Raw genomic sequence first — 20,233 nt, 5'->3', positions numbered from 1 at the left:
TCAACATGGACACAAAAGCTGACTTGAAATCTAGTAAAAACACTTTTGTACAACATAATTTTTGGTATGATTATTATTTTTTATTTTTTTCCAAAGGGTGGCAAGTTCCCCAAGTTTGTGTCGAAGGAGATGGAGCACATGTACATAGAGGAGCTAAAGGCATCGGTGAACCAGCTGATGGCCAACCTGGAGAGCATGCCGGTGTCCAAGGGAGGAGAGTTCAAACTGCAGAAGCTGAAGAAAGGACACAACACCTCCATCATGGATATGGGCCAGGAAGACGAGAACACACTGTCTAAGTCTGACGTGGTGCTCTCCTTCACTCTGGAAGTAGGAACCCTAATCCTGTCTAACCCTACCCCTGACCATCACCCTAACCCTAACCCCCTAATCCTAACCCACCTCAACAGTAACACTAACGCTAACCAAGTACAAGTCTGATGTAGCCCTAACACTGTCTAGGAAGGATAAAACCTCAGCATTTTGACAGAATATCCTAAATACAGTATTACCATTCACCTGCCTCTGTCTTTATAAGCAGGATAAGTCATCAAAAACATGATCAACCTATTTATTTACAATGTATCTGTGTTCTGTGGCAAGGAAAACACTGTTTCTATTGAGGTCTGTGGTGGTGGTGGTGATGGTAGTGGTGGTGGTGATGATATAGCAGATTTTTACCTCAGATTTTTACCCTTTGATAAACTAGATCTGATTTGCACTTTCATTGGTCTATTGGTTATTTTAGAACATGGATGCATTCCATGCCGAAGTCCCAGAGTGTGTTTGCTTATGCTTTAGTTTTCTTCTATCTTGATAGATGTGTATAAACCTAGACCAGGGCCCGTATTCACATAACATCTCTGAGTTGGGGTGCTGAATGATCTAGGATCAGGTTCTCCCTCTTATTAGTTATGATTTGAAATGCAAAACTGATCCGAACTCATACTCTGAGACGCTTGTGAATATATACCCAGTATAGATTGCAAACATGTTGCCCTCCAGCCATAAAGAAAGAGAAGAAAAATTAGATGAACAAAGGAGTGAAATAACAGATCACAAGGTATACCTAGGTAATGTAGTGAAATAAAATAATACCTCCTTTTTTACATTTCATAGCAAACTTCATAATAACTCATTATAGTAACTCTGGTTATGATGAACGATCTAAGAGAATACGATATACTCAGAAGAGCTATTTCTGTTCCCCTAGCTACTTAAGGAGAAGGAAGTTCTAGCACTGGAAGCAGGATTGGTGGGTCCCCTGCGGGACGGTACTGCTAACGTAGGCTAATGGGATTTGCACAAGGTTGTAAGTAACAAGAACATTTCCCAGGGCATAGACATATCTGATATTGGCAGAAATCTTAAATTCTTGTTAATCTAACTGCACTGTCCAATTTACAGTAGCTATTACAGTGAAACAATACAAAGCTATTGTTTGAGGAGAGTGCACAGTTTTGAACATGAAAAGTTATTAATCAACAAATTAGGCACATTTAGGAAGTCTTGATACAACATTTTGAATAGAAATGCAATGGTTCATTGGATCAGTCTAAAACTTTGCACATACACTGCTGCCATCTAGTGGCCAAAATCGAAATTGTACCTGGGTTGGAATTATGGCCTTTCCCTTGCATTTCAAAGATGATGGTACAAATAAAATACAAAAAACTGTTGGTTTTTTCTTTGTATTTTCTTTTTCCAGATCTAATGTGTTATATTCTCCTACATTCCTTTAACATTTCCACAAAGTTCAAAGTATGTCCTTTCAAATGGTACCAAGAATATGCATATCCTTGCTTCAGGGCCTGAGCTACGGACAGTTAGATTTGGGTATGTCATTTTAGGCAAACATTGAAAAAAAGGGGCCGATCCTTAACACCACTCCCTCCCCAGCCTGATCTCATAGACATGTAACATAGTAAATGTAAATCCAGAACACTCAAATTAGTATATGGTACGTTACATAAGACAGAAGGATGCTAAAGTCAAAAATGAAAGTAGGGTGGTTGGTCGGGGTGGATGGGTAGGTGCATAACGTGAACGTCTAGCAACCCAAAGGTTGCGTGTTCGAATCTCATCACCTAGCCACCTAGCTCACGTTAGCCACAACAAATTGCAATTGCAAACATCCACAAATGAATACATACCATACGAAATGTAGCATATCACACTAATTAGGGTGTCTCTGATTTACATTTATTATGTTACGTCTACCACTGAGTCCACGTTGCCCTCCCAGCAGTTGATTGTAGTGTAGAGAAGAGAAGATGATTATGGTGCTAGAACTGAAACTACTGCTTTATAGATTGGAGAGGCTGGCCTGATTTGTAGCTTCTGTCATGGAATTTAGTGATGGGGTTTTTGCCCACCATTGTCTTTCCCATTTTAATTATCATGAGTTTTAGTTTGCTTGAGTAGGTCTCACTGTTATCATCTTTCTCTCAGTGGGGTGTAGGGAACCATGATAATGGCTGGAGCGGAATCAGTGGAATGGTATCAAATACATCAAACACATGATTTCAATGTGTTTGTTGCCATTCTGTTCCCTCCGTTCCAGCCATTATTATGAGCCGTCTGCCCCTCTGCACCATCCATTGGTTTAAGGTACTTTAAGATATACTGTAAATGTTGTTGACCAATAGAGCTAAGGGTGATAATGAGTTTTAAACTAATGATTGTTAATGGGGGTTTTATGAGGTTATACTGTATGTATTTACCTATGTGGGTTTCTGCCTTTGATCAACAAGGTCAAGGTGACTGTTGTAGTTGTGTAAAGAGCACCATAGACAGTTACGGGTCATGGTTCATGGCTTTACAGGGTGAGTGCTGGGGCCTGTTCAGGAATGTGCAGAGTGCTCAGATGTATTGTCTAGACCAAATACAGTATGATTGTCTTTCATGTAGAATAGAGAGTAATGTTAGCTCTATATTTAATACATTTCTGCTACATTGTGAACCTTATTGAATACACCTGTGGTTTAACAACATGCTGTTTGTGTGTGCCCTCCAGGTGGTTATCATGGAGGTGGTGGGCCTGAAGTCTTTGGCTCCTAACAGGATTGTGTACTGCACCATGGAGGTTGAGGGAGGGGAGAAACTGCAGACAGACCAGGCCGAGGCCTCCAAGCCAACGTAAGACCCTACTATCTCTCTGTCTCTGTCTCTGACTCTCTCTCTCTCTCTCCCTCTCTCACCTCCCCTTTCTCTTTCTCTCTCTCTTTCTCACCTCAACCCGGCTTTGCTCAACATCCACTTACTCATGTATTCTCATTGTATCTGAATGCAGTCACCTTCTCTTCTCACTTTGATTTCTGAGTCAGCTGTTGAAGTTGTGAAAGAAGGCTCACAGTGTAATCTTCCATTTAGAACAGTCTGTCTCCATGGGAATTAGAGGAAGGTTCGATGAGTCAATCTCAGGTCATGAGCATACCAAAAAGGTTCTCCTTTGAACACCTCACATTTACCTACGGATATAACCATATAGATACATACTGAAACTATATCTAAGGGTCCAACACCTTAAGTTGGTTCATGTTCATCCCTGCCTGAATGATGATGATGATGATGATGGAGGTGAATGTGTCGATCATGATCATGTCTCCTGTAATGAAGGACACAGTCTATAACAGTACAGTGTGTCTATGAAGCCAGTCTTTCTCTCTTGTGATGTTTAGTGCATGAGCTATTTCAGGGACACATCATCCTGCTTCTTTCCTTCTCTGACACTGATTGCGCCGACAGACAAGGCAGCTCTGCTTCTAGCTCCTAAGCAACTTTACAGTATTACAGCTGAAAATAACTTTTGAATATCAGAGCGGTGGTAACTCACCATCATTACGACCAGGAATACGACTTTCACGAATTGGATCCTTTGTTCATACCCCCCAGGGCAATTTAACTTGTCCCAGAGGCTGCTCCAAGTCGAAGCCGGCGGGGAAGAGGTATTTGGAGTGGACGTCTAGTCCGACTCAGGAGGCGGGCACACCATCCACCACTTTCGAGTGTATTACTCGCTAATGTTCAGTCTCTTGGACAATAAAGTAGACAAGTTCAGGGCGAGGATCTCCTTCCAGAGAGACACCAGGGACTGTAACATACTCTGTTTCACGGAATCATGGCTCTCTCGGCATATACTATCCCTGTCCATGGAGCCAACTGGGTTCTCATTTTATTCGCGCAGACAGGAATAAAGAACTCTCCGGGAAGAAAAAAGGTGGGGGTGTATGCTTCATCAATAACTACTCATGGTGTGATTGTGATAACATACAGAAACTCAAGTCCTTTTGTTCACCCGACCTAGAATACCTCACAATCAAATGCCGACCGTATTACCTCCCAAGAGAATTTTCTTCCGTTTTAGTCACAGCCGTGTATATTCTCCCTCAACCCGATGCCATGACAGCCCTCAAGGAACTACACCGGACTTTATGCAAACTGGAAACCACACATCCTAAGGCCGCATTTATTGTAGCTGGGAATTTTAACAAAGCAAATTTGAGGAAAACGCTACCAAAGTTCTATCAACACATTGACTGTAGTACTTGCTTAACAAAAACACTAGATCACTGCTACTCACCTTTTGAAAATGCCTACAAGGCCTACAAGGCCCTCCCTTCGACAACTCCATGTTGCTTCTCCCTTTCTATAGGCAGAAACTCAAACAGGAAGTACCCATTCAAAGGTCTATTCAATGCTGGTCGGACCAATCGGAATCCATGCTTCAAGATTGTTTTGATCACGCAAACTAGGATATGTTCCGGGTTGCCTCAGAATAACATTGATGCTTACACGGACACGGTGATTGAGTTCATCAGGAAGTGTATAGGGGATATTGTTCCCACGGTGACTGTTAAAACCTACCCAAACCATAAACCGTGGATAGATGGCAGCATTTGTGCAAAACTGAAAGCGTGAACCACCACATTTAGCCCTGGCAAGGTGACTTGGAATATGGTGAATACAAACAGTGTAGTTATTCCCTCCATAAGGCAATCAAACAGTTAAAACGTCAGTACAGAGGAAAAAGTGGAATCATAATTCAACGGCCCAGACAATAGATGTATGTGCAGGGTCTACTGACAATCACGGACTACAAAGGGAAAACCAGCCACGTCACGGACACCGACGTCTTGCTCCCAGACAAGTTAAACATCTTCTTCGCCGGCTGCCGGCCCTAGACGGCAACCCTCAGAGGATGCACAGACCAGCTGGCTGGAGTGTTTACGGACATATTCAATCGCTCCCTATCCCAGTCTACTGTCTCGACTTGCTTCAAGATGTCCACCATTGTTCCTGTACCCAAGAAAGCAAAGGTAACTGAACTAAATGAATATCGCCCGGAGCACTCACTTCTGTCATCATAAAGTGCTTTGAGAAGATACTTTACCTGACACCCTAGACGATGCAATCGCCATCGCAATGCACACTGCCCTATCCAATCTGGACATGAGGAATACCTACGTCAGAATGCTTTCATTGACTATAGCTCAGCCTTCAACACCATAGTACCCTCCAAGCTCATCATTAAGCTCGGGGCCCTGGGTCTGAACCCTGCCCTGTGCAACTGGGTCCTGGACTTCCTGACGGGCCGCCCCCAGGTGGTGAAGGACAGAAACACCACCACTATGCTGATCCTCAACACAGGGGTCCCACAAGGGTGCGTGCTCAGCCCCCTTCTGTACTCCTTGTTCACCCATGACTGGGTGGCCACGCATGCCTCCAACTCAATCATCAAGTTTGCAGACGACACAACAGTAGTAGGGCTGATTACCAACAATCCCTACAGGGAGGAGGTGCCAGGAAAATAACCTCTCTCCCAACATCAACAAAACGAAGGAGCTGATCGTGGACTTTAGGAAACAGCAGAGAGCACGCCCCTATCCACATCAACGGGACCGCATTGACAATCTGAATTGGTCCACCCACACAGACAGTGTGGTGAAGAAGGCACAACAGCGCCTCTTCAACCTCAAGAAGCTGAAGAAATTTGGGTTGGCCCCTAAGACCCTCAGAAACTTTTACAGATGCACAATTGAGAGCATCCTGTCGGGCTGTATCTCCGCCCGGAATGGCAACTGCACCGCCCGCAACCGCAGGGCTCTCCAGAGGGTGGTACGGTCTGCCCAACACATCACCGGGGGCACACACCTGCCCTCTAGGACACCTACAGCACCCAATGTCACAGGAAGGCCAAAAAGATCATCAAGGACATCAACCACCCGAGCCACGGCCTGTTCACCCCAATATCACCCAGAAGGCAAGGTCCGTACAGGTGCATCAAAGCTGGGACCGAGAGACTGAAAAACAGCTTCTATCTCAAGGCCATCAGACTGTTACACAGTGCATTTCACTACACCCACAATAACATCGGCTAAATATGTATATGTGACCAATACATTTGATTTGATTCGGGTGAGAGAGAGAATGGGGGGAGAGAGAGAAGGGGGAGAGCGTGAGAGAGAGATGGAGAGAGAGAGATGAATGAAGGACAGACAAGGAAAGAGAAAGTGACAGGTGACAGACAAAGCGGTAGAGAAAGGGGAGGGGCAGAAACGGAAAGAATGAGAGAGGGGGAGAGAGAAAATAGAGGTAGAGGGAGAAAGGTAGAGGAGAGAGTGAAAGAAGGAAAAGGAGAGGGGGAGATGGAGGTAGAGAAATGGGGAGATGGAGGGAGAGAGAGGGGGAGAGCAGCCTTACTGTAGTGCAGCCAGGCAGAGAGAGGCTGATTAGGACACAGCATCTCAATGGAGCAGGAGAGAGTCCCCATCCAGCACTCATGGAAATGACAAGCATAACGTGCTGCTAGCTAGGTGTCTGCTTATCCATCACATACACCATCACACTGCTCACACACACTGTACACACTGCACGCAAAAACGTACAAACACGCATACAAACAGGATAACACAAAGCACACAGGTACACATTCACAAGCATGCATGCCCACGTATGCACACACACACATTGTTTGTACACTCACGTACACACGTACACAAAACATGCACACAACACGTACACAAAGCTCATCTAATTCACCAAGCATGGATTGACATGGGTGAGCCATACACAGCCACTGTGTATCTTAGCAATCTGCAGCGATGTATACATACTGTACTTATGGGAAAACACTGACACAACCTTTGAGTGGACAAGCTTCAACTTCCCCCATTTGAATATACACGATGCACACCGATGCAAGGTCAAATACAACACAATAATGAAATCCATTTGTGAAGACTGGAGAGTGATTGATAGGTGATGGGGTTGATATAGTACTGGGTTGAGGGACCAGCATAAGCACCAGTGACTGTTTCGTCCTTCTTTGTAATGACATGAGACCTACTCCAAGCCACTCAACCCAGATATGAATGAGACACTCATTTATATGCAGCAGAGTAGGAGTATGGACCTTGGTGTTGTTGCTTCCTTCGGCAAGGTCCCCGTCATGTTCTTCAAATGGCCTCTGTAGCCTACCACACACAACGCTGCCTCCAAACACACACACACACTCATAGAACTCCCTCTTTGCCCAGTCACCTTACTCAAACTGTACCCCTATCTGTTGTAAGAGAATTCCAAACCCCTTGGACAGGATGAGACACGTACAGATGTAGGATCTTAATTTGATCACCCTGTTGCAGGACAACTTTCCTGAAATGCAGGACATTTTAAACTTCTAATGAATTTGAGGTTTAAAAAGTCTTCTGAAGTTTGTAATTTCCACTACGAAATTTCAGTATTGATTTCCCCTACAAAAATGTCCATTAATTATAATCCAACATAATAATTAATAATTTCCTTTTGCTGCAGAATAATTTTCCTGCTGTAGCGAACTGTCTCAAATTAAGATCCTGCATCTGAATCCTGACTGATCTAGGATCTGCTGTCATTTTGTTGAACAAATTATCTTTCTGCTTCTTGAAGATATTACAGTACTACACTCATTCTTATTGATTATATCCATATCTATATTCTGCCCTTGAATTGCGTTCCCATGCAAAACTAGACAGATAGCTAACAACTAAGTCTTCAATAAAAATTAGAAGGCTTGACTTTTCTAAAATGAATTTATTGAAAACGTTTATGTTGTGAAACTGCAAAATACAGAAAAGAATATACTTTAGTATTCAATTCAAATCGAGATACTGTAGCTGTACATTATACCTTTCAAGTTGAAGTTGCATGAAAATACAAAGCACGTGCCAAGGTACCATGCATCTGGCATGACGCCAAACCATATAGCTAATTGTTACTCATATGGTAATTGGCTAACTCCTTTCATTACTCTAATAATGTACAACCATCTCTGTAGAATAACAAAGCATATTACACTAGAAACAGTAACAAAACCACAGTATTGTATATTTTACAATTCGTTTGCATGACGCACAAGCAAAGTAATACAGCTGACGGCGTACATGAAAGGCAAGGCAATTTGTGAGTAGATGCAACCAACATTGATATGTAAGAAATTCTATCAATAACAAGATTATCATCACTAGCTAAATGCTTGAATTGAACTTACAACCAAATATTTTCCGAGGCAGAAGCGTGCCAAGAGAACTGCACCGTAGAGTTGTTTTTAGCTGCTTCTCCGCATCTCTTCCTGTTTCCGTCTCTGCGTGTCTCTTCCTGTTTTCCTTACAGTCTAAGTACCAAAAAGCTCCACTAGGGGGCGAATAACACCATGGAAAACAATGAAAATCCATCTTAACCATTGTAATAAAATTATCTGTTACCTTCAAACAGGATGGCAGCACAATCTATATTCAATAAATGATCAATACATGTAGAAATATAGGGCCAATGTGAAACAGTTCCGTGTAAGATGAGACACCACTGGCCCCCCTGGTGGTGCTGAGTGGTAGTGTCAGAGAGGAGCAGGAGGAGGAGGAGAGAGTGACACTGTTGCTGTGTTCACGCACCGTTTCCCCTGTCCCCTTTCTGTGTCTCCATTTGTCACATCATCACTCACAGATGCAGCTCACGTAGAGGGACACTCACAGCAGGAGGACAAACGGCACACACAGACGCTCAAACACGCGGGCAGACACACACACACACACACACACACACACACACACACACACACACACACACACACACACACACACACACACACACACACACACACACACACACACACACACACACACACACACACACACACACAGCCTCAGACTGCTGGCTCTGCCTCCTTGATGATGATATCACGTGTCATCCCACTGTGATTAAAGACACAATAACCCCTATGAACATGTTAGTATATGTCTCTTTGTGAATGTGCATGTGTGTGCATGCATGAGTGTGCATGTGTGTTTGTCTCGTGGTAGTGTTTCCTCAGGCTGGTAGTGCTCCCTGCGTGGTGCGGTCGGTGGCCTGTCTCCTTCTCAGTCTCAATCAAATTGTATTTGTCACATGCACCCAATACAACAGCTGTAGACCTTACAGTGAAATGCTTACTCACAAGCCCTTAATCAACAATGCAGTTTTAAGAAAAATAAGAAGCTGTTTAGAAGCCTCTTGGACCTAGACTTGGCGCTCCGGTACCACTTCATCTCTTCTCTGTAATAAATTGAATGTTGCTGCTGCACAGTGTGTGTGGGACTGGGACCAGACAATGCATTTCATATCCCCTCCCTCTACTCCCCGCAGCCCACTCTCCGCAAGTTCAGCCAAGACAAAGAAAGTGTCAGCTGCTGTTCTCAGTCTGTCTCATAATTCAACAGTAAATTGCTTACTCAGTCAGACCTAACTTTTTCTTTTCCACTTTGGTTTTCTAGTAATTTATATCTAACCACCACTCACTCCTTCTGAGAGTGCAGGTATCGAGAGGATGAGAGAAAAAGAGATGCACACACACAGAGAGAGAGAGAGAGAGAGAGAGAGAGAGAGAGAGCGAGAGAGAGAGAGAGAGAGAGAGAGAGAGAGAACCTATTGGGTGAAATACCAGTGTGCCATCACAGCAGCAAGATTTGTGACCTGTTGCCACAAGAAAAGGGCAACCAGTGAAGAACAAACACCATTGTAAATACAACCCATATTTATTTTTCCTTTTGTACTTTGACTATTTGCTCATCGTTACAACACTGTATATCGACATAATACGACATTTGAAATGTCTCTATTCCTTTTGAACTTTTTTGAGTGTAATGTTTACTGCACATTTTTTTATTGTTTACTTCACTTCTGTTTATTTTCTATTTCACTTGCTTTGGCAATGTAAACATATGTTTCCCATGCCAGTAAAGTCGTTAAATTGAATTGAATTGAATTGAGAGAGAAAAGGGACGGAGATGGAGTTTGTTTTGTAGATCGTGTGCAATACCTCTGGGTCAGGCAGATGTTAAGTAAGGCTGGGATTCAATCCAATTCAATTACATTCACTCTAAAGACTGTGAATGTCGGCTCGAACAGAAATCCCCTTCCAAATGAAATTTCAGTGCAGGTTGTTTATCTGCATTAGTTTGAATCCTGGCTAAATTTACAGCCCCTTGGATGTTGCAGTTGCTCCCATGTTTTGAGTCATGCCAGAATGTAGTGAAGGTATAATGCTTCTGATGTTTGTGCAGTGGTGGAAAAGTATTCAATTGTCATACTTGAGTAAAACTAAAGATAACTTAACAGAAAATTACTCACGTAAAAGTGAAAGTTACCCATTAAAATACTACTTGAGTAAAAGTCTAAAAGTATCTGGTTTTAGATGTACTTAAGTACAGTTCTAGAAAAAGTACTAAATTGTCATTCTTGAGTAAAAGTACAAGTAAAAGTAAATGCTATACATCAAATTCCTTATATTAAGCATACTAGATGGCACTATTTTCATATTTTTAATTACAGACAGAAAGGGGCACACTCCAACAGTCAGACATCATTTACAAGCACAGTAGTTGTGTTTTGTGAGTCCGTCAGATCAGAGGCAGTACGGATGACAAAGTGTTATATTGATAGGTGCCATAATTTTGTCCTGCTTGAGCATTCTACATGTAACGAGTACTTTTGTGTGTCAGGGAAAATGTAAGGAGTAAAAAGTACATTATTTTCTTCAGGAATGTAGTGGAGTAAAAGTAAAAGTTGTCAAAAATATAAATACACTGCTCAAAAAAATAAAGGGAACACTAAAATAACACATCCTAGATCTGAATGAATGAAATAATCTTATTAAATACTTTTTTCTTTACATAGTTGAATGTGCTGACAACAAAATCACACAAAAATAATCAATGGAAATCCAATTTATCAACCCATGGAGGTCTGGATTTGGAGTCACACTCAAAATTAAAGTGGAAAACCACACTACAGGCTGATCCAACTTTGATGTAATGTCCTTAAAACAAGTCAAAATGAGGCTCAGTAGTGTGTGTGGCCTCCACCTGCCTGTATGACCTCCCTACAACGCCTGGGAATGCTCCTGATGAGGTGGCGGATGGTCTCCTGAGGGATCTCCTCCCAGACCTGGACTAAAGCATCCGCCAACTTCTGGACAGTCTGTGGTGCAACGTGGCGTTGGTGGATGGAGCGAGACATGATGTCCCAGATGTGCTCAATTGGATTCAGGTCTGGGGAACAGGCGGGCCAGTCCATAGCATCAATGCCTTCCTCTTGCAGGAACTGCTGACACACTCCAGCCACATGAGGTCTAGCATTGTCTTGCATTAGGAGGAACCCAGGGCCAACCGCACCAGCATATGGTCTCACAAGGGGTCTGAGGATACCTAATGGCAGTCAGGCTACCTCTGGCGAGCACATGGAGGGCTGTGTGGCCCCCCAAAGAAATGCCACCCCACACCATGACTGACCCACCTCCAAACCGGTCATGCTGGAGGATGTTGCAGGCAGCAGAACGTTCTCCACGGCATCTCCAGACTGTCATGTCTGTCACATGTGCTCAGTGTGAACCTGCTTTCATCTGTGAAGAGCACAGGGCGCCAGTGGCGAATTTGCCAATCTTGGTATTCTCTGGCAAATGCCAAACGTCCTGCACGGTGTTGGGCTGTAAGCACAACCCCCACCTGTGGACGTCGGGCCCTCATACCACCCTCATGGAGTCTGTTTCTGACCGTTTGAGCAGACACATGCACATTTGTGGCCTGCTGGAGGTCATTTTGCAGGGCTCTGGCAGTGCTCCTCCTGCTCCTCCTTGCACAAAGGCGGAGGTAGCGGTCCTGCTGCTGGGTTGTTGCCCTCCTACGGCCTCCTCCACGTCTCCTGATGTACTGGCCTGTCTCCTGGTAGCGCCTCCATGCTCTGGACACTACGCTGACAGACACAACAAACCTTCTTGCCACAGCTCGCATTGATGTGCCATCCTGGATGAGCTGCACTACCTGAGCCACTTGTGTGGGTTGTAGACGCCGTCTCATGCTACCACTAGTGTGAAAGCACCGCCAGCATTCAAAAGTGACCAAAACATCAGCCAGGAAGCATAGGAACTGAGAAGTGGTCTGTGGTTACCACCTGCAGAACCACTCCTTTATTGGGGGTGTCTTGCTAATTGCCTATAATTTCCACCTGTTGTCTATTCCATTTGCACAACAGCATGTGAAATGTATTGTCAATCAGTGTTGCTTCCTAAGTGGACAGTTTGATTTCACAGAAGTGTGATTGACTTGGAGTTACATTGTGTTGTTTAAGTGTTCCCTTTATTTTTTTGAGCAGTATAGTAAAGTGAAGTACAGATACCCCAAAAACTACTTACTTAGGTACTTTACACCACTGTGTGTGTTGTGTTTCAGCTGGGGGACCCAGGGAGACTTCACCACCACACACCCCCTCCCTGCTGTCAAGGTGAAACTGTTTACAGAAAGCACTGGAGTTCTGGCCCTGGAGGACAAAGAGCTGGGCAGGGTAACACACTTTACATCTCTCTCTCTCTCTCTCTCTCTACAGTCTCTCTCTACAGTCTCTCTCTCTCTCTCTCTCTCTCTACAGTCTCACTGTCTACAGTGTCACTCTCTACAGTCTCTCTCTCTCTCTACAGTTTCTCTCTCTCTCTCTCTACAGTCTCTCTCTATACAGTCTCTCTCGCTACAGTCTCTCTCGCTACAGTCTCTATCTCTACAGTCTCTCTCGCCATACAGTCAGTCTCTCTACAGTCCCTCTCTCTGTACAGTCTCTCGCTACAGTCTCTATCTCTACAGTCTCTCTCGCCATACAGTCAGTCTATCTACAGTCTCTCTCTCTTTACAGTATCTTTTTACAGTCTGTCTCTACAGTCTCTCTCTACATACAGTCTGTCTCTCTACAGTCCCTCTCTCTATACAGTCTCTTGCTACAGTCTCTATCTCTACAGTCTCTCCCTCTCGCTCTACAGTCTCCACAGTCTCTCTCTACAGTCTATCTCTCTCTCACTCCACAGTCTCTCTCTCACTCTACAGTATCTCTCTCTCTACAGTAATTTTCTGCAGTCTCTTTCTCTCTACAGTCGCTCTCTCTCTCTCTACAGTCTCTCTACAGTCTCTCTCTCTCTATACAGTCTCTCTCTCTACGGTCTCTCTCTCTCTACAGTCTCTCTCGTTACAGTCTTACTCCTTACAGTGTCTCTCTCTCTCTACAGTTCTCTCTCTACAGTCTATACAATGTCTCTCTACAGTCTCTCTCTACAGTCTTTCTCTCTACAATGTCTCTTTCTACATTGTCTCTCTCTCTACATTGTCTCTCTCTCTACAGTGTCTCTCCATAGTCTCTCGCTACAGTCTCTTTCTACAGTGTCTCTCTACCGTCTCTCTCTACAGTCTCTCTCTCTACAGTCTCTCTCTCTCACTACAGTCTCCCTCTCTCTAAAGTCTCTCTAAAGTCTATTTCTACATTGTCTCTCTCTCTACATTGTCTCTCTCTACAGTGTCTCTCCACAGTCTCTCGCTACAGTCTCTCTCTACAGTGTCTCTCTACCGTCTCTCTCTATAGTCTCTCTCTCTCTAAAGTCTCTCTCTCTACCTGTCACCTGTCCCTCTCTTTCTCTCTCTCTGTATTTATCTCCATCTTCCTCACTTTTATGTTTGTATTGTTATACACTACCAGTCCAAAGTTTTAGAACACCTACTTATTCAAGGTTTTTTCTTTATTTTTTACTATTTTCTACATTGTAGAATAATAGTGAAGACATCAAAACTATGAAATAACACATATGGAATCATGTATTAACCAAAAAAGTGTTAAACAAATCCACCTATATTTTATATTTGAGATTCTTCAAAGTAGCCACCCTTTGGCTTGCACATTCTTGGCTTTCGCTCAACCAGCTTCACCTGGAATGCTTTTCCAACAGTCTTGAAGGAGTTCCCACATATGCTTAGCACTTGTTGGCTGCTTTTCCTTCACTCTGCGGTCCAACTCATCCCAAACCATTTCAATTGGGTTGAGGTCGGGTGATTGTGGAGGCCAGGTCATCTGATGCAGCACCATCACTCTCTTTCTTGGTGAAATAGCCCTTACACAGCCTGGAGGTGTGTTGGGTCATTGTCCTGTTGAAAAACAAATGATAGTCCCACTAAGCGCAAACCAGATGGGATGCGTATCGCTGCAGAATGCTGTGGTAGCCATGCTGGTTAAGTGTGCCTTGAATTCATAAATAAATCACTGACAGTGTCACCAGCAAAGCACCCCCACACCATAAAACCTCCTCCTCCATGCTTTACAGTGGGAAATACACATGTGGAGATCATCCATTCACCCACACCACGTCTCACAAAGACACTGTGGTTGAAACCAAAAATCTCCAATTTGGACTCATCAGACAAAAAGACAACAAGAGGCTGATTCAGTCTCATCTACACTGCCTGATACTTATTCAGTACAGTACTGTAGGTGGGCTGAGTCAGTGATGGTTTTAACCCCCCACAACCAGAACTTAATTTCAACCAGTTTTACCTCTGAGCTGTGACCCCGTCACAGTTCCTCAATGATATCCCCGGGCCACATACTGTACACGACTGTCATATTTCTTCACTTTGATTAACATGTTTTAATTAGTTGCATATTAATAATGCAATTTGCATCATCTATGACAGGAAAGTCATGCAGAAATGTCTTAATCATCTGGTTTGCTCCTCTCTGGCGCTGTCCTCTGGTGCAGAGAGCGAGAGCAATCGATCGTCCTGTGACCGTGTGACGGATGGCCCCGGGCTCGGCTGGGCTCACTGCTGGTTATCAGAGGGGCTAGCTAGGGCTGATTTGTGGCTGTGGTAGACTGAGGCTGTGGAAAGGAGAGGCGAGGAGGGGAAGGGTGGGGATGGGAAGGGTGAGGAGGGTGAGGAGGGGAGAGGCTGTAAGACATCACTTTGGGGTAGTGACCTTGGCTTTGACAGGAGCTCTTTGGTCTCCTGCTGCAGTGGCAGAGAGGCAGCCAATCAGGCACTCAAAAAGTGAGCCAGTCAGTCAGTTGATCAGTCAGTCAGTTAACCAGGCAGGCAGTCAGTCAATCAGCCAGCCAGTCATCCTGCTGGGCCACAATGCTTCCTCAAAGCTCTTTAACTCAGCAAAGATAGATTAGACCCCCTCTTCAGGGAGGCAGTGTGGAGCAGAGCGACGCGGAGTAGAGGAGAGTGGAGGCTGCTGGGCTTCTCTCTCCTTTGATACGGCTACGCAGCTACACAGATAGGCTGAGCCACCAGCTCAAATGTGGCACGAAGCACAGGCACACTGGGGCCCAGGCTGCCAGAGCACGATTAAGATTTAATGGAAGCTCGTGAAAATTAATTGAGTGTTCAGAAATGTTGAGAATGCTGACTCATGGTACTGAATACAGACTCACTGGATGGATGAATGGATACAGACCAGAGATATCTCCAATACACCTGGTACATTATACTCAAAACGGTGCACATTATTTCTATCTCAAATCAAATCAAATGTTATTAGTCGAATGCACCGGATACAACAGGTGAAATGCTTACAGTGAAATGCTTACTTACAAGCCCTTACCAACAATGCTGTTTAAAAAAAGAAGAGCAGCAGTAAATTAACAATAGTGAGACTATATACTGGGGGGTACCGGTACAGAGTCAATGTGCGGGGGCACCGGTTAGTCTAGGTAATTGAGGTAATATATGCATGTAGGTAGAGTTATTAAAGTGACTATGCATAGATGATGATAACAGAGAGTACCAGCGGTGTAAAAGGTGGGGGGGGGGGGCAATGCAAATAGTCTGGGTAGCCATTTGATTAGATGTTCAGCAGTCTAATGGCTTGGGGGTAGAAGCTGTTTAGAAGCCTCTTGGACCAAGACTTGGTGCTCTGGTACCGCTTGCCATGCAGTAGCAGAGAGAACAGTCTATGACTAGGGTGGCTGGAGTCTTTGACAGTTTTTAGGGCCTTCCTCTGACACTGCCTGGTATAGAGGTCCTGGATAGCAGGAAGCTTGGCCCCAGTGATGTACTAGGCCGTTCGCACTACCCTCTGTAGTGCCTTGCGGTCGGAGGCCGAGCAGTTGCCATACCAGGCAGTGGTGCAACCAGTCAGGATGCTCTCGATGTTGCAGCTGTAGATCCTTTTGAGGATCTGAGGACCCATGCCAAATCTTTTTAGTCTCATGAGGGGGAATAGGTTTTGTCTTGCCCTCTTCACGACTGTATTGGTGTGCTTGGACCATGTTAGTTTGTTGGTGATGTGGACACCAAGGAACTTGAAGCTCTCAACCTGCTCCACTACAGTCCCATGGATGAAAATGGGGGAGTGCTCAGTCCTCTTCTTCCTGTAGTCCACAGTCATCTCCTTTGTCTTGATCACGTTGAGGGAAAGGTTGTTGTCCTGGCATCACACGGCCAGGTCTCTGACCTCCTCCCTATTGGCTGTCTCGTCGTTGTCGGTGATCAGGCCTACCACTGTTGTCATCAGCAAACTTAGTGATGGTGTTGGAGCCGTGCCTGGCCGTGCAGCCATGAGTGAACAGGGAGTACACGAGGGGACTGAGCACGCACCCCTAAGGGGCCCCCGTGTTGAGGATCAGCGTGGCGGATGTGTTTTTACCTACCCTTACCACCTGGGGGCGGCTCGTCAAGAAGTCCAGGATCAAGTTCAGAGGGAGGTGTTTAGTCCCAGGGTCCTTAGCTTATTGATGAGCTTTGAGGGCACTATGGTGTTGAACGCTGAGCTGTAGTCAATGAATAGCATTCTCACATAGGTGTTCCTTTTGTCCAGGTGGGAAAAGTCCGTGTGGAGTGCAATAGAGACCTCAATGGGACTCACTTGGTTAAATAATAAAGTATAAAAACAAATATTAGTTTAGTTATTGTCATATTTTCTTAATCTCTAAATCTCTCTTTCAATATGAACTTATTTGATACTTCTCTCTTCCAGGTGGTCCTCCACCCGACCCCTAACAGTCCCAAAGCCTCAGAGCTCCATAAGATGGCCATCACTAAGGCCTGCCCCGACCAGAACCTTCAGATCAAACTGGCCATCCGCATGGACAAACCGCAGAACATGAAGCATTCTGGGTAAGCATGGACAAGCTGCAGAGCATGAAGCATTCTAGCAAAGCATGGACAAGCCGCAGAACCCGAAGCATTCTGGGTTGCAGAAGAAAAGGTCTTCTGAGCTCAATGGGCCTACCTTACTGAATAAATGTTTACTTAAAGAAGAAGTCTGCTACTATAACATTCTCATGATGACAAAGGAGCAGGAGGATGATCTCCAAAGAGGGCTTTATTTTTATTTGTGTATCTAGAACTCCACCAGCCTTCTCATTGGTTCCTTCTTGGCCTCATTTCTAGTCACATAGATATAGTGGAAAAATACTGCGTATTGTACTGATTTAGCCCCTCTGGTGGTTACTAGTGGGTACTTTGATCTGTACAACTCTTAGAAAGTTTCCCATGGAATTCTCTGCAAATTATTGAGGACCATAATCATAAATATTGCATGACATTGACATACCATTCAGACTACCATCAGGTGTTGGAATTCATTGAGACAATCTATATGAATTATCTTGTGTTTCCGTAGATACACTATAACATTATAATTGCAGCACATGACTAGATGTCTTATGACCATTCTGCCTGCCTATGGAGGGCCCTTTTGTCCTTGTCTGTTTCACCTTTGGGGAGCAACAAAGCCTCTAGCTTAAAGGCTAAAATGACTAATTCTCGCTGTGTCAACTCAGGGTCATCCAGTCTGCATGAAACATAATTGTCATCCCTTATGGAAAACCACATACATTTCACATGTGATCTTATGTGAAGTTAATGTGATAACATGTTAAGCAACATGTGACAACATGAAACTACATATGTCAAATGTAATGTGAAATTATGTGGTTTTTCAGCCTCTCTTTTCCACGTAGGAGGGGATACAGTCTTGTCTATACATTTAGTGTGGGCTAAACCTGGCCATTCTGTTGCTGTTGCTACAACACAGGAAACAATATGAGCCAATTCTCATACCAATGCCATGTAATAAACTTTAACATTGTTTTCTGGAAGGTATTTGTGGGCTTTTGGGAAAAACGTCTGGAAGCGATGGAAGAAGCGTTTCTTTGTCCTGGTGCAGGTAGGTATATCATCAGCCTCTGAAATATCACGTCTGCTCAAATGAAAGGTTATTTAAATTAGTACACCACCAACACCAAAAGAAACATATGCCTGAAGCAGTGGTGGATTTAGGTATAGGCGACATTGGCAGCCGCCCAGGGCGACATCTTGCAGGGGGCGGCACGGGGCGCAAAAAAAATCATAATGGTAACATTTGCGCGATCGGTTTTCTAATGCTCGTTTGCATGTCATGTCAATGATATCATGTCACCGTGTGGGACTGTGGGTCAATTAACCTTGTCGGAGTGGGCACCCTGATTCTATTTTGCGAGCTAGGCAGGCTACTGCCTGGAAAGGTCTCCCACTCAGAAGTATGAGATTGGGAGGGGGCCGGGGTAGGTTGACCTCAGGACTCCCCACTGGAAGCCCGAGGTAAGGTGAGCGGGGGAATCTATCAAATAGCGCACCTCTAACTTTGTACAGTACTAATGCAATTAGTAAAATCAGTCACACTACGAAATGCTACCAAATAAACCATAATTAATTCATAATACTGTGAATATATAGTTTTACAGTCATGTTGTTGCATTTTTTTCTGGTTTGTGTGAAGTCATTAAGAATAATATTAAACCAGTCTGCGCTCCACCAAGCTGAATTGGTTTAGTCTTGACTCTTCGTTTAAGGGGGGGTCGCCCGAAATGCCACTGGGAAGGGATGGTTTCCACACAAATATAATACCTTTTTAAAGAAGCTCATACTTGAAAAGTCACCACTGATCCTGTAATGTTCCTCAGCACATGACGTGTGACGTGTCTGTCCTCTCTGGTGTAGGTGAGCCAGTACACCTTTGCCATGTGCAGCTACAGAGAGAAGAAGTCTGAGCCACAGGAGCTGCTACAGCTGGATGGTTACACTGTAGATTACACCGACCCCCAGCCAGGTACATACAGTTGAAGTCGGAAGTTTACATACACCTTAGCCAAATACATTTAAACTCAGTTTTTCACAATTCCTGACATTTAATCCTAGTAAAACTTCCTTGTCTTTGGTCAGTTAGGATACCCACTTTATTTTAAGAATGTGAAATGTCAGAATAATAGTAGAGGGAATCATTTATTTCAGCTTTTATTTAATTCATCACATTCCCAGTGGGTCAGAAGTTTACATACACTCAATTAGAATTTGATAGCATTGCCTTTAAATTGTTTAACTTGGGTCAAACGTTCGGGTAGCCTGCCACAAGCTTCCCACAATAAGTTGGGTGAATTTTGGCCCGTTCCTCCTGACAGAGCAGGTGTAACTGAGTCAGGTTTGTAGGCCTCCTTGCTCGCACACACTTTTTCAGTTCTGCCCACACATTTTCTATAAGTTTGAGGTCAGGGCTTTGTGATTGCCACTCCAATACCATGACTTTGTTGTCCTTAAGCCATTTTGCCACAACTTTGGAAGTATGCTTGGGGACATTGTCCATTTGGAAGACCAATTTGCGACCAAGCTTTAACTTCCTGACTGATGTCTTGAGATGTACTTCAATATATCCACCTACTTTTCCATCTATTTTGTGAAGTGCACCAGTCCCTCCTGCAGCAAAGCACCCCCACAACATGATGCTGCCACCCCCGTGCTTCACGGTTGGGATGGTGTTCTTCGGCTTGCAAGCCACCCCCTTTTTCCTCCAAACATAACGATGGTCATTATGGCCAAACAGTTCTATTTTTGTTTCATCAGACCAGAGGACATTTCTCCAAAAAGTACGA

General features: G+C 44.2%; 1 protein-coding gene across 17 annotated transcripts in view; it reads left to right on the top strand.

Annotated features, from left to right (window-relative positions):
- The window catches only part of LOC100380688 (calcium-dependent secretion activator 1), a 158,319-nt gene that overhangs the window by 90,440 nt on the left and 47,646 nt on the right, over nt 1-20,233 (top strand). For all 17 annotated transcript variants that reach the window (XM_045705299.1, XM_045705298.1, XM_045705300.1 and 14 more), the window contains exons 5-10: nt 97-330; nt 3,017-3,138; nt 12,741-12,852; nt 17,302-17,441; nt 18,429-18,495; nt 19,308-19,416. In XM_045705299.1, coding sequence (XP_045561255.1) covers nt 97-330; nt 3,017-3,138; nt 12,741-12,852; nt 17,302-17,441; nt 18,429-18,495; nt 19,308-19,416 — 784 coding nt within the window. The remainder of the gene's footprint in view (nt 1-96; nt 331-3,016; nt 3,139-12,740; nt 12,853-17,301; nt 17,442-18,428; nt 18,496-19,307; nt 19,417-20,233) is intronic.

Source organism: Salmo salar, chromosome ssa22 (genome assembly GCF_905237065.1).
Source record: "Salmo salar chromosome ssa22, Ssal_v3.1, whole genome shotgun sequence".
NCBI classification, from domain to species: Eukaryota; Metazoa; Chordata; class Actinopteri; order Salmoniformes; family Salmonidae; genus Salmo; species Salmo salar.
The sequence above is the reverse complement of the archived record's forward strand: the minus strand, read 5'-3'. Positions and strand labels throughout refer to the sequence as shown.